This window comes from Neltuma alba, unplaced genomic scaffold (assembly GCF_004799145.2).
Source record: "Neltuma alba isolate B1F8T4 unplaced genomic scaffold, ASM479914v2 tig00010929_pilon, whole genome shotgun sequence".
NCBI lineage: Eukaryota > Viridiplantae > Streptophyta > Magnoliopsida > Fabales > Fabaceae > Neltuma > Neltuma alba.
Genome location: NW_021635704.1, coordinates 232421 through 248702, shown reverse-complemented (window position 1 = coordinate 248702; position 16282 = coordinate 232421). Strand labels below are relative to the sequence as shown.

General features: G+C 30.9%; 1 protein-coding gene across 1 annotated transcript; it reads left to right on the top strand.

The window, feature by feature from the left end:
- Positions 1 to 7051: 7051 nt before the first annotated feature.
- LOC114760058 (lupeol synthase) lies at positions 7052 to 15853 on the top strand. Its single transcript, XM_028949312.1, has 18 exons — positions 7052 to 7604; positions 9924 to 10109; positions 10873 to 10962; positions 11044 to 11241; positions 11548 to 11632; positions 11727 to 11893; positions 12040 to 12228; positions 12794 to 12907; positions 13023 to 13142; positions 13233 to 13355; positions 13479 to 13577; positions 13687 to 13743; positions 13820 to 13866; positions 13944 to 14087; positions 14392 to 14569; positions 15117 to 15197; positions 15352 to 15435; positions 15567 to 15853. The coding sequence occupies exons 1-18, from the start codon at positions 7410 to 7412 to the stop codon at positions 15675 to 15677; spliced, it is 2268 nt and encodes a 755-aa protein (XP_028805145.1). The 5' UTR covers positions 7052 to 7409; the 3' UTR covers positions 15678 to 15853.
- Positions 15854 to 16282: the final 429 nt, after the last annotated feature.

Sequence of the window (16282 nt, the reverse complement as noted above, 5' to 3'; positions counted from 1 at the left end):
ACCTTTGAGATGAGAATGAAATGGCCCAATTCTTTTAAGTTCAATTATAGTGAAATTATTCATGGGAAAATCCAAAAAAATAATTGTTAGATTTTAAAATTTTAAATCAGTGTTAGGTGCTATATTCTTAAAAAAAACAACTATACTTGAAAAGTAAATGACAATACATTTTGATAATAATTCAACATTCTTTTTTTCTCATTATTCATTTTACAGAAAAAAAACCTCTATCACTTAGTTCCTAAAAATAATTAATAGTTAGTGAATTCCCATATTATTATTCCGTTCTTTCTCTCTAATTTTAAAACTATACAATCAATATTCTCTGTTGCACGTGGAACGTTTGTGCATGTTATATATGATATATAGCTTTAAAGTTTAATTTATAAAGGCACTGCTTTGAAGTTAATTAGTCTGAATATTTTTTTTAAAAATATCTATTGAATTAATTTAATTAATACACTTTAAAATTTACGTAAAATAATGTTATATAAAATTCTATATAATAAATAATTATTCTTTTCTCCTCCATTTTCACGCTAAAGCAGCCTTTTCTCCCAAAATAGTTTAGTCAAATAAATGGTTTCAAAATCCGTATTTTTTTTTTATAAGAATATCAAATGTTTCCCTTGAAAAGTTATGTCATACACGTGTTAGACAGACAAAACTCAAAAGCTCCGCCGGCAATTCTATGAATTATGAGTCAATAATGATCATCGCCTGCGAGCTCCACTAACAAAAGTTAAAGTAAAAATTAATCTAAAAGGAAATATGCATAATGAAAATGTGAAAGAATATTGTAAAATATGTTTACATTATTAAAATATATAGTTTTTATATTAACGTTTTTTAACATGACAATCTCTGGCCAAAGAAGAACAAAATAATCATATAAATTGTAGTCATGAATTAGATTAATTTTTTTTTTCCATCAAATCAAAGCAAAAGCATTTGGAAAGATTCGAATATAATTGATTGCTTTTTATATTATATAATCGAAAAATATATTCTTGTTAAGTAAACGAGTGATTAGCAAATCTTCATTTTGGTGGCGCGTGAATATCGTGTGATTCGACTTTTAAGTTGCCCGCAAAGCAGAAAGTGGTCCGAGACCGTGCATTTCGATTTTAACAACACCACCACCACACTCTCTTTATTTGACCTAGTCCGGTGCTTAATATAATAATTAATTAATTAATTTGAATAAATTAATAAAATTTGTTAAGTTATTTATTTATAATAACTAGATGTTATTTTTTTCTAAATATAAGAGAAAAAATGAATTAATGTCTTATATTTAAAATCAAATTGAATGTCAAATTAGTTTTTAATTATATTAAGGATTGAAGGTATTTTTTTTTGGGTTGGAGCTTAGGTAACATTATTAAACGGCTCACTCTTTATATTTCGTTTCGTCTATTAAACTTGTTTTTTTGTTATTTTGAGAAATGTAATTAAAATGGATAAACTATTCATGTTATTTAAAAATCTGCTTTATTTTCAAGTTACTTCTAGGAGAAAAGTTATTTTATTTATATATATGGGGTAAATTTTAAATATTTTTTTACTAAACGTAATTGGCATCTGATTAGTTATATGTTTAGCATTCCTAATCTTTTATATATGTGATTTTATTAAAAGATATTAGAGATTGAATCTGTCAATTGAAGAAAAGGAAGAGATAAAATAAAAGGAGTGAGAAAAGTCTGCGTGTACGTTTGAGATGCATTCACTTTTAAAAAGTTTAGATCCTTCACAGTATATATATATTTTTCTTGCGGCTGCAGATCCATCACAGTATTTACACAAAACTTTTTTAAAAAAGAGAGCTAACTAATTGTATTTCAAAAAATAGAGAGATTTATGTATTGCAAAATAGCGACAAGCATGTGCGAGATCATCTTCTTTATATTTACTTAATTAATATAAAAGCTGAATAAATTAAGAAAATTTGATCAAGTAATTAATTATAACAAATGTGACCTGAATTTCTTTGTATACTAATGTATAACATTAGATTATGTATTGTTATGCAAATTAGTCTGGAGAATAAATATGAAAGAAAGATTATTATTACTAATTACTACTCTTAATAACACTTTTATTACTAACATTTATGGAAGGACAAATACAACACAGATAAAATTAATAAATAAATATTAATTATTGTTCAAATCAAGGTTTTTAAACTCACGAGTCTAAGTAAACTCATGATAGGTATATAAACTCGAATTATGAACTCAGATCATAAACTCGTAAGAGTTTACACCTATTAATAAATAACTATTAAAAATAGATAATTCAATAATTTAAATATAAAAAATGACCACATTTTAGTTAAAATATAATTTAAACCCAAATAATTAAAATTAAACCAGTCAACATTCATAGTTTATCATACTCAATATAGATATTTTTATGAAATTCATACATGAAGTCACTATACATAATCAAATAATAAAATAATTATAAATTTAATAAAAATTGTAATTTAGAACACTGAGTTGGATTTTTCAATATTCTAAAGGTATTTACAGTTAAATAATTTAACTGTCTTTTATGCATGCTTTGGTATAAATATTTCAATTTTTTATATAAATATTTTACATATTTTTAACAAAAATGATCTTATCGTTGTATATTAAAATTTTATGAGTTGGGAATATTATTCTATAGATTTTTCTTTAAATATTCAAATATTTTTTATGACACACTAAGTGGCATAGGAAAAAACTTCAAAATTTGGTTGCTTTCAGTGAGCTTTGTTGTTAGTTTCAAACTCGCATATAAATCACCGAGTTAATATGATTTCACTGAGTTTAAACGGGTAACAAGCCATTATTTACGAGTTTTCAATAAATGCGATTTTATATGCGTGTTAACACATTTTCTTGAGTTGAAAACGTGAAATTGGCGAGTTTAATGTATTGAAACGCGACTTTGATTACCATGTTCCAAATGACTTATATTTTGGACTAAATTACTCTTCAACTTACGGATATTGTTCACTGGACAGGGTGTTATTTATGTCTTATCGGTTGGGAAAATTTTAGTTGACATTTATCCCAATTTAATGTAATTAGTTGCCAGACTGGCCCCCCTCTCTAATGAGTTTGGTTAGACCATTTATTTGAGTGAACTATTATTGTACTCGATTCAATACACATTGACATTGCACACCCAATAAATTAGCCCTCGGCTACTTTATATAGGTCATTATTAAGAAGAGCATTGCTACTGGCTCTTGCCTTCCCCCTCCCCCCAGATGAGTTACTCCCTTCGTCTCTTATTATAAAATTTTTTTAATTAAATTGTACAGTTTAAGAAAACAATTAAAATTAGTTAAAAGAAATTAATATGTAGCAAATATAATTTTTTTTCAAATATATCCATATATATATATAAATGGATAAATGTGAGAGAGTAATAGTGAGATAAATGAAAAAAAGAGAATGTATTCAATTAGGGGTAAAGTAGGTAATAATACATTAAAAGCTCAGATAAATTCAAAGAAGGTCTTATAAAACGGAACAGACCCATTCAAAAAATTGGATCTTATAATAAGGGATTGATGGAGTATTCTTCTTATGTTATTTATAAGTCTTTTTACGGAAACTGAAAATTAAAATTTAATACCTTGTTAAATCTATCCTTACGCTTTTTAAGAAAATAACAGTTTGAAAAATAATATTATGGTGTTTATTATAATTAGAACTAAAATAAAAATAGGATTAATTTTAAACAATTTTAATGGTGTAACTATTTTTTTTTGCTGTAATACTAGTACAATAATTAAAAATATTTTATATTAAAGATTGGTTGAACTATGAAGTGCGTATATATGTATTACCTAATTAGAAGTTATAAACACGGTGGCTCACGGTCCAAATTCTCCAATGCACATGCTAATGCATTAATTAGTTTTGTTAAAATAAATGATTTCAACGCCGGTGGAAAATGACTTTTCCAGATATTCAGATCCGGTGAGAATTCTTTGTATATAGATTTCTTTTGCGGCCATGGAAATCTGTTATAGTTTCAAGAATCTTCTTTTATAGACAAAGGCCTAGCTCGCTAACAAGTCCTTGGACACTTCTTTACTCAGCTACAGGAAGTTATTATGTAAAGATAGAGGGATCATTATGTCTTAAATACTACTCTCTTGGTACTTATCCTGAATTTCAAATAACTAATTATTTATTAATAACAAACAACTAGTTAAAAATAATGAATAGGTTATAAATATACTTTTGTTCTCAAATATGCCTTTATTATAAATGAGGAAAAATAACAAAAGAAAATGTATAGAAAAATGTGATAAGAGAGAAATAGTTAAAGGCAAAGTTAGAAAAAAGTATTAAATGTTAAGATAAACTCAAATTAAAACTTATAAAATAGACTACACTTTTTTTTTAAATTTAAAGCTTATATATAAAATTTGAGAGAGCAGTTGATTTTAGCATGGAAGAATTGATATGAAGTTACAAAACAATAATTATTAAAAGGTTTTAATGACAAGGGAACAACATTCAATAACAAGTTTTAGTATAGGAAAGGATAACTTTTCATCATTGAAATAATTTTTGAGTAATTATTTTCTTTCTTTAAAATTTCATGATAATTAGCTTTTTTTTAGTTTTTCTGTGTCAATTTGTTTTGTTGCCTTTCGTTTTCTGGACTTAATTGTATTCCCAAAGTAAATACAGTAAGTTAAGTTGGGAAAAAATACAGTAATTAAGTCTAAACTTAAAAGGTGGTTCATTAATTTTTCAAGTTTTTAAATATATCAATTAAGAGTTGCTAATCCATAGATTGATTGAATAAAAATTTATGGCGGAGGCTCTGACGGATTTCTTTTTAATGGGAATGATAATTTGGGCCAATATTTTAATTTAAAACTTAAACACTTCAAAATTTTAATGCAAGCTAAGCTATTGGGGAATTGTTCCGAGTTGAAAATTTAGTTATAAATGATTACATAGTTAAAACACAATAGTAAATTTATGTGAAAAATAATTATCAGATCCTTATAATTACATATATTTGTCAAATATAATAGTAATTTTCAATCTTTCATGTTGAAAGTTGGAATATTAACTAGAAATTTTTCCAACATCCATCCAAAGTCTTAAAAGCTCAAACTCTGGTTTTTAATATAAAATATAGTTTGTCATTCAAATTGAATCACAAACTATATCTTATATTCAGAGTAGAAGGTAATATTAATTAATTTTTTTTTAAATTTTTCATATTAAAATTTTTCACATATTAGCTTGAGATTTTATAAGGTTAATATAAAATTCCTGAATATATATTAGTTAAATAAATTAATTTTTTAAATCTTCCATGTTCAAATGTAAGAAAAATTCGTTACCATAATTTCATATTCCAATATTAACTTTTAAAATATTGAAATTTTTTTAATAATAGATATTATTATAAGGATTTCAAATTTGTATTTAGAAAGAATAATAATTCAATAATTTAATTTATATATTTAAATATTGAAGACCTTTGGTATTCTATTAAAATTTCAAAATATTTTGGCTTTAAATTATAATTTAAAAAAACATATTACCACCAGCTATGGTTAAGTTTCCCACGTTACCGTATTTCTACCAATTAAGTGCATGTTGGGTTGGTTTAATTAAAGCCCGTTCAGAAACTCAATATGCAACAACAGTATTTCTTGTCGATTTGACCTTACCTAACCCTTTGAATTTTATAGTAATGATTTAATTCCGCGAATTAACCAGTTTCAACGGAGCATCGCTGTAAGTTTGAATAAAAAAGACTCCTTCTAAATCACGCAAATTAAATGTCAATATTCTTTTTTTAGCAGTAATTAAGCTCTCTCAAATTATTTTTATCTTAATTCCCACACAAAATCCCGATTTAGATCAGAATCCTATATGCTTAACGAAATTCTGTTAATTGCTAGAAACGTTCTTCGTACGTCTTTTTTGGGCATTTTACTGTAATACATAAATTTTTTAAATACATATAAGAGGAAGAAGTAAACGGTAGTACTTTATTACTTAATGTACTGTAATAAATAAAGATTAAAATAATTTTTAAAATTTTTAAATAATTATTAATTTAAAATTTGAATTTTTGTTAACAAAAAATTGTATCTTTTATATCTACTTAGGCTTGAATTGCTTTCTCCAAAATTTTATCTCTTATTATTTTCTTTAATCTTATGATGATTTTTTTTATATAAAGTACTCACATGTAACAGTAAATTATATGTCATTTTATAAGTTATATGAATTAGTTTAAAAAAAGATAAATATAAGAAATAAAATAAATTAAGATTTTATATTTAGCACAGAAATCAATTCTCTTATTAGTTCATACATTTAGGATACGAGGAGTAATAATAAAGAGAAAGGGAAAGAAAACAAAGTGGGAGTAAAGAGGACAAGGAGAGGTGTATTTGCTTGAAATTTTGAATGACTTAAAGGAGGAAGCAAAAGATAGCAATAAAGAAACAAATGAAACCGAGTGGATGGCCAAAAAAGCTGTGGGGATTTTAAAAGCTATAAAATTAATGAAGACAAAAATTAAATGAGTATATCATTCATTCAAACTAAAGCCTTATATGTGATTCGCATTAAGTCATTACTACTTCAATATTGGAGCATCCTAGCTACTAACTACTCCTTCACCCTTTTCTTCCTTAGCTAGCCTTCTCTCTATTTCTCTTTCTTACACCTCTCTGTATATCTATATATCTATATATACACACACGCACTTCCCCTCCTTTCATCGATCTCACCTTCTTCCAATATTTGAAGCAACTTTCAGTGCTGTACGCTCTCTCTCTCTCTCTCTCTCTCTCTCTCTCTCCCTCCCCCCCCACCTTTATTGCTTGATGGGGTGGAAGGCAATCTTGTTCTGTTATCAGACCTTGTTCATGACTCCCAGATTCTGCTATTTCCTCTTCTTCTTCTCTGCAATTCAATTCCATGGATCGATGATTAGACACATATATGACATGTTGTCTCTGTTTCTATATATCCTCCTACATGCATATATATATATATATATATATAAATCCCTTGTCTCTAGCTAATCCATCTGTTTCTGGCTATTTAAGACGATCATCATGGAGCGTCGTACATAATACAGTGATTATTAATTAGCTTCATTGTATATATAGGCCCCATCTCATGCATTAACTTCCTCTTTTCTGCATTTCATCTTCCTCCATAACACCAAACACCAACCCAAAAACACAACGACGATTCATATATGCATATAAACATTAATGCTCTTTTATCTGAATCTGCCCATTTATACAGATGAACATAACGCATGATGTATGTATATATCTCTGTTTTGAAAAACCAGAATTATACTGAAGGAGACGACGCAGAGAGGAGAATCGAAGGTAGAAAGAAAAGATGTGGAAGTTGAAGATAGCAGAAGGAGGGAAGGACTTGGTGTCGGTGAACAACTTCGTGGGAAGGCAACATTGGGAATTCGATCCAGACGCAGGAACGCCTGAGGAACGCGCTCACATTGAACAACTTCGTCGTAATTTCAAACTCAATCGATTTCGTGTCAAACAAAGCGCCGATCTTCTGATGCGCCACCAGGTACACAATACGACGTCGTTTCTCATTTCTTTCCTGTCCCTTCACTAATTTCTGTCGTTCCGGTGTCCACGTCACCTTCTTATAGCTCATCCTTCTCCTACTTTTTAGTTTCCGCTTTCCAAAAGAATATAATATAATAAAATAAGATAAGATAAATTCCCGAGAGTTGTTTTAAAAAATAAATATAAATAAATAAATAAATAAAAGCCATGCTAACTATGATACATATATATATTGATTTATTCATCGTAACATATGATTTGGTCTCAAGTTTTTCTATTAAAGTTGAACTATTGAATGGATTTGCATATATTCAAGGCCAAAAAATGGATTGCATATATAGCAATATTTAGCGAGGATAAAGTTTGTCAGTTGTCACCACAGTTTTAATAAAATAATATATAATGTTTCAATAATATTATTAGTATTTAATTCTTACAAATATATTATTTTAATATGCTAATTTATGTAATAAATTATATATATTATAAACAGCCTACACAGCAACTCTAGAGTATTCCCTTGATTACCTTTTAAGCATCGCTTTTGGTGAAATTTTTTATTCTGATTTATTTGTCCTTTTAAAAGGTCAGAGACGACATGAATTTCTGTTTTTCTAATTAGTACATTCTTAACTTTCTCAAACTTTAGTTATGGAGTAACAGGGATAAATATGCTTGGCATCAGAACTAGGTTTGACGGTGGTCATGATGACAAGGTGGCTAGCTAGCATCTTTGTCACATATTTTTGTGAATTTTTTATGAAAAAATTTGGTTTTTCCTTTTTTTTGGTACGGTTTCACAAAAATTAATAACAAAATTAATTAAAGCCCTTCTCATCAAGTGACGCGTCTATTTGGGGTTTGACTTGTGTTTCAACTGTCTGGGGCTAAGGAAAATGGCGATGTGTCTTGCGAAAGTAGAATCATTGAATATTTCACATCAATATAATAGAAAATTTATAATAAATATTTTTATAATCATTCAAAAAATATTGTGATTCGCTGGGGTCCACTCTCAAATTGTCTCATCCAGTTATAAGTTGTTTATAATTGAAGTATATATATATATCAACCTTGTGATGTCAGTTCTCAGCTGCCAACTGCCATAACTTCACGAGGAAAGCTGATAACATATACTCATCTAACCATACCCCTGAAAACAAATAAGAATAAATGCATCTTATATCACACATTCAATTACGGGGCCCCATATACATACCTGCCTCTACATGACAAGGCACGTTACAATTATTAGTATTTAGTATTAGTACAATACAATCAGTTTCTTTATTGCAATTTACTAGCCCCTTTACCTTTTATAAAATCTCATTTATAATTTATAAATAAGGTCTTATAGTTAAAAGAATTAGAAAGAGATGTGAAATTTAATATGGTGTTTATCTATATTACTTACTAATATTTTCTTTCTAAATATAAAAGTTATTTTGTACTATAAACTAGTTTTTATATTTAGAAGATGATGTAGTGTCAAGTAAAGTTATATTATTAAATAAGATTAAAGATGAAAATTTTCTTTTGGCTCCAACTAATATTAATAAGTTAAACCATTTTTCTTTAGTTTCAGTGAAGTAGTCAGAGGGGTTAAGAAAAATTTTAAGCCTATATTTGAAAATTTCAACGACAAGTACAGAAGTGTGTGGGCTTAAATCTTAAGGAGCAAATGAAGTAAACAAGACGCAAAAGAATAACTAATATAGAAAGGGAAGAAGAGACAGCAAAATTACTAAAGCAGGGTTAATTATCCGTGCAAGTTTTGAGAAATTTCTTTGTCTCTCTGTGGAGGCAATCGAGGAGAAAATTTGACTTGTGGGAAAACATATACTACTATATTTTTTTTTTTATTACACAGAGGACGGAAAGGCCAAAAAGGTTGATCGGATGACGTCTTGCGCATTGATTGCCTTTGCCTGCGTCGAATCTTTCCTTTTGAGTGTTAAAAGTGTTGGATTTAAATAACGCAGTAGTAAAATAATATTTCTTCTATCCCTAATATAAAACATACTTAACTAATTTGATTAAATTAAAAAAAATTAGATAAACTAGTTAATTATAAAAAATATATGTTTTTTTAAATATCATAATTATCTTTTTTAATATCCTTTCTTCCTCACTTATTTGATTATAGCTGAAAAAATATCCACAAAAATAATTTAGAAGAAACTGATAAATATAAGAAATAAATCTCATATTTAATATCAAAATTAACCTAATAATTAGGACCGGATGAGTATATAAAAGGCTTAATAATGGAATAATAATTAAAAGAAAACTGACTTGGTTGGCGTTGCACTTGCAGCTGAGAAAGGAGAATCCAAGTGGGGCGATTCCGGAAGCAGTGAAAGTGGGAGATGCGGAGGAGATCACGGCGGAAGCAGTGATAAGAACGATGAGAAGGGCCATAAGTTTCTATTCAACCATTCAGGCCCACGACGGTCACTGGCCTGCTGAATCTGCTGGCCCCTTGTTCTTCCTTCAGCCTTTGGTAACTCTCTTCATTTTCTCCTTCATTTACCATAATTTCAAGCTTGACGTGGTACATTTAATGCCCAAACAGTTTGTTTCCAACACTAAATACCCTGTGTGTCTAGGGAGGGGGGGGGACCAGCGATTCGTTGCATTATTTATTACTCGCATTAGTTGATAAAGATAGTGGGACCCATGTGAGGGGACTTGACGGCTCTCCAACAACTAATTGAATGATGAGGAAATGACAAACAAAAAAATTGAAAATTTGTATAAGAAATGTGGACAACAATTTATTATTATTTATAAATTCAGTATTATCAGTACTAAATAAAATATTGTTATCAAATCTGATTTAAAATTTAATAATTTTCAGCTTTTTTTTTTTTTTTTTTTTTTTATCATTCTCCCTTGAATGATGACAGTACTGGATCCCCCAGGGTAGGCAAATATTTGTAGGGGAGATTAAGGATAGGTTTCGCACAACACATGAATTACATTCAGCAAATTTAGAGGATTTATTAGTAATTAATTTTTCATGTACGAGGCTTATTTATAATTTGCTCAGATTTTACATATGTCCTAATATGTATCACACCACAAGAGAGCAAGCCCCGTTTCTATTTCTGTGGCTCTTGAATGGAGCAATTCAATGACTGAGAGTCTCTGACATAGATCTGTTCATTTAGCCCAATATTTCTTTCGTTACCGTACAAGAGGTTGAACTTGACCCTAATATCTGAAAATAGACAATGCTAATAATAAGTGATGGAAATGTGCAGGTGATGGCCCTGTATATAACAGGATCTCTTAATGCAGTGTTGGGGCCAGAACATCAGAAGGAGATCATACGGTACTTGTATAATCATCAGGTGAGTGAGCTGCGACGCAAAGCCTTCTTCTTGTGCATTAAATAAGAATAACTAAGATGAGTGAGGAAATGAATGGGACAGAACGAAGATGGAGGATGGGGATTCCACATAGAGGGACACAGCACCATGTTTGGCACAGCACTGAGCTACATAGCATTGAGAATTCTGGGACAGGGTCCTGAAGATGGTGAAGACAGAGCCATGTCCAGAGGCCGACAATGGATCCTTGACCATGGTGGCTTAGTCGCTATTCCTTCCTGGGGAAAGTTCTGGGTCACGGTATTCTTCATTCCTTGTATTTATCACTTCTTCCCCCCCCCCCCCCAAAAACTAGCTTACCTAAGTTATAAACTAACATATAATATGGTGTAGCACAGTAGTATTTTAAGAAAATCTTGTCATATTTATTATGATTAATTAAATTCATCAAACTTAAGTAGCTGTTATATTAAGCATCGGAAGTAGTATTAAGTAAAAACATAAGGAAATTGTACAGCTTGAGTGTTTTATGTTAATATTTTGAAAAATAATCCTTCACAACTAAAACCCCTAAATCTAAAACAAGAGTATTTATATGTGGTACAGGTACTTGGAGTATATGAATGGTCGGGATGCAACCCTCTTCCACCAGAGTTTTGGCTTCTTCCTCAGAGCACTCCATTTCATCCAAGTCTGTGCCCTAACTAATTCCCAGCCTTTTCACCTTGAAATCATTTAACTGCATCTCTGTACGTACATAACTCATTTTTCCTAATGGTGTGCAGGCAAAATGTTGTGCTATTGTCGACTGGTTTACATGCCTATGTCATATTTATATGGCAAGAGGTTTGTGGGTCCTATCACTGGCTTAGTCAAATCATTAAGAGAAGAAATGCACAACCAACCTTATGATCAAATCAACTGGAATAAAGCCCGAAACACAGTCGCAAAGGTTAGATTAAATTTTAAATTTGTGCAATTAGTTTCGTTGCCCCACTTCATTTAAGGGGGGAAAAAGACTTATTTTCCCATGGAAGTTACTAAGCCAGTAAGCCACAGTGAAAGCAAAAATGAAATGATCAAGAACTGATATTTCAGGAGGATCTGTACTATCCACACCCACTTATTCAAGATATGTTATGGGGACTTCTTCATCACGTAGCAGAGCCTATTTTGACACGCTGGCCTTTTTCCAAGTTGAGAGAGAAGGCAATTGAAACCGCAATCAATCATGTTCGCTATGAGGATGAGAACAGTAGATACCTTTGCATTGGCAGTGTAGAAAAGGTATTTATATATATGTATGTATGTATGTATGTATGTATTGTATATACATAACTAGTTGTGGCCCCCACCTGCAAAGGTTGAGATAAAATTTTTATTGCCCACAAATCAAAATCAAGGATCAAGAAGTAAAATAATACTCTTCCAGTCCTTAATATAGGACCCAATTGTTGAGTTAGTTTTAATCCTAAATATAAGACCCATTTATCATATTTATCAGTTTTTTCTAAATTACCCCTATAGATACTCCCTCAACTATAATCAAGTAGAAGAGGGAGAGGAAGTATTAAGAAAGATGATTATGGTGTTTTAGGAAAAATATGTCACTTTTCTCATAATTAACTAATTTACCTAACTTCTTTAATCTAATCAAATTAGTTAAATGGGTCTTATATTAAGGACCAGAGGAGTAGCACATAGCTTAGAAAAGAGGTGGAACTGATACTGTTCTTAGCTATAGTACTGGTTCCACCAGATTATGTATATGGATTAGCTTGCTAAAGAATTCACCAATATCTCTTAGCTTATATGAACAGGTTCTAATATCACTACTTAATGGACATGACAGGTATTATGTTTGATAGCTCGTTGGGTTGAAGACCCCAATTCAGAAGCATACAGGCTTCATCTGGCCAGAATCCCTGATTACTTCTGGCTCGCTGAGGACGGCTTGAAAATCCAGGTTAATATTATAACTTGTTCATTTACATTCTGAGTCAAATCCTTCAAATTAGAACCTTAAAAGCCTATACAATCTCTAACAACATAAATGTACTGATAATTTTATGTATATACAGAGTTTTGGTTGTCAAACGTGGGATGCAGCGTTTGCTATACAAGCAATCCTTTCTTGTAATCTGAGCGAAGAGTATGGACCCACACTTCGCAAAGCACATGACTTCGTGAAGGCTTCACAGGTTACAACCTGTTACTTAATCCGTGGCAATTAACCCGGTTGAATTCTCTCTATTTTCAAATGAGTCTAAAGACTTTGAATATATTTTAAGGTGCGAGACAATCCTTCAGGTGACTTCAAAGCCATGTTCAGACACATATGCAAAGGAGCATGGACATTCTCAATGCATGATCATGGTTGGCAAGTCTCAGATTGCACAGCAGAAGGGCTCAAGGTTGCATATATATATATATATATATATATATATATTTAAATGTGCAAGCAAACTTTTTTATTGGTAAAAATTTTTTGGGTGACCATAGCTTTTAATTGGATCATTTTCTTCATCTTATTACAGGCTGCACTCTTGTTCTCACAAATGCCTACTGATCTAGTTGGGGAAAAAATGGAAACACAAAGGCTCTATGATGCTGTTAATGTCATCCTCTCTCTACAAGTAAGCCTTTCTAACTACAATCTCATTTTTCTCTCTAAAGAAGAACAAGCCAAGCAGCAATAGAAACATAAACATGATTGATTCCATGTATGGTTGACATTGTGCACAGAGTAGCAACGGTGGATTCCCAGCTTGGGAGCCTCAGAGAGCCTATCGGTGGTTAGAGGTAAGAAGGAAAAAAATTGAGTATGCAAAAGATTGATGAACAACTCTCAACTAAGTGACATTCATGTGTTTTGCAGAAATTCAATCCAACAGAGTTCTTTGAAGACACTCTAATTGAGATGGAGTAAGCTCATACCGTTAATTGATGTGCTGTTTACCACAGGTTATCTGATTCTTACAGTGTGCCATTTTGTGAAACAGGTATGTCGAGTGCACAGGATCAGCAATGCAGGGGTTGGCTCTCTTTAGAAAGCTATACCCAAAGCATAGAAGAACGGAAATAGATCACAGCATTGCTAAAGCAGCTCAATACCTTGAAGACACACAAAATCCTGATGGTTCATGGTATCCAATTTCATTTTTCATGCTTTACATCCATGCCCTTTGATGCACAATAATCTACTGTACAGCTATATGTTACGCATTTTATCATTCCAACTGATGCCCAGTCTAAACTAATTCTAACAAAAATGCACGTATCACATGTTGATCTCTTTGACATCCCTTGAAAATAAATTACCATGCAACGTATTTGTTGTTTACCAAAGTAACTCATGTAAGCACTAAAAAATTTATTCGGATAGTAAGGTACCATTACCAAACAAACTTTTTATTTCACTTGTACTCTAAGAAATAACCTACTCGACAGGTACGGTTGCTGGGGAATATGTTACACATATGGTACCTGGTTTGCTGTAGAGGGGCTGACATCCTGTGGGAGAAATTACCAGAACTGTGAGGCACTGCGGAAAGCTTGTCGGTTTTTGTTGTCAAAGCAGCTACCTAATGGTGGCTGGGGAGAGAGCTACCTGTCAAGTCAGAATAAGGTATGAAATGTGTTTTTCATTGAACATCGATACTTCAAAATTGATTCTGTTATGTCTGTCGTTCAACCATTATATATATCAAAGAAGACATATTTTTCTGTGTATACACTGATAAGATGTGCTACCTCCGGTCCTAAATATAAAAACCAATTGATTAATTTGAGTAGATTAAGGAAATAAGTTAAGATAATTATTTGTAATAAATAAGCGTTGTCTTTTTTAAAACATCCTTGCTAATCAAGTTTATTAGCTAGAACTACCGTTATTAGAAGGACTATCTTGAAAAAAATAAATAAATATAAGAGACAAAATGAATTGAAATTTTATATTTAGAATCAAAATAAAATTAAATGGATCTTATATTAAGGATCGAAGATAGTATTACTTATGACTTGTGAATAACATGGCTTGTTATATAAATTTTATTATATATATATAGATGTATTGATATGAATTTCACTTGGAAGTTGCATACTAATTGGCAAAAGAGAGAATAATTGAAGCTACAGAAGAGGCTATATATTCACATGCCTTCCTTACAAAACAGGTATATACGAATATTGAAGGCAACCGTGCAAACTTAGTTCAGACCGCATGGGCTCTGTTATCCCTCATTGATGCCGGCCAGGTTAGTAAAAGCAAAACTATTCAACTATTTAATTAGATTTTTATTTTTATTTATTTTGGGGACATTCCTGAACATAGACTATGATTAAGATTTAAGCATGCATCAAAGTGCCATAATAACCACAAATTCGCTGTATTGTTTCTTGTGACTACAGGCCGAGATAGATCCAACACCTATACACCGTGGAATAAGATTGCTGATCAATTCACAAATGGAAGATGGGGACTTCCCCCAGCAGGTAATTCGATAATCAATTCGACATTGTTTCTCATTACAAAAATCCTATCTGCAATTTTCTCAGTAAGTTTGGTACAGAATAGTATAAATAAGCTTTCAATTTCATCGTTGTTGGATATATGGACATTACAGGAGATCACGGGAGTATTTATGAGGAACTGTACCTTGAACTACTCGTCGTACCGGAACATCTTTCCGATATGGGCTCTCGGAGAATATCGCCGACGGGTCCTCTATGCATGATACTCGAAACCCTCCCCGCCATTTCCAGATCCTCCCCGCCAGCTGTAGCATGTCACTCATACTTGGTGTAACTAAAATACAAGCGGTGCCTTCAAAATATAGTACTCCATAAGGGTATATACATGCATATATAATAAGTATTATAGGACTTTTTTTTTATGGTTCAAAAGGATATATGTAATTTGCCGGTCAAAAAAAAAAAAAGGATATATGTAATTTACAATATTATACCTTTTTGTATGGTTCATAAGGATATATGTAATTTCTCTGTGTAATCGCTGCAATGTATTGTGACCTTCGAAGCATAAAAATGTCTATATTGTTCCTTGTATTCTAATTCTTCTTTGAGACCCTATCTCTGTATTATTTTTTTGCCTTCCAAACAATTCTTCAAAAGTCACATTTAAGTCCTAAAAGAGAGGATTAATGGCAGATAGTTCTCTAATTTCTTTTCAAATAGAGTTACAAATAAATATCAATTCAGACAAATGCAAACAAAATTCAGCTGCAAATTGAAAATTATATTTTAAACTGAAATTTATCATCTGCATCTTCGACTTCTAAATTTGAAAATGTTGATCAATTGTAAATGCGAATGCCTTGAG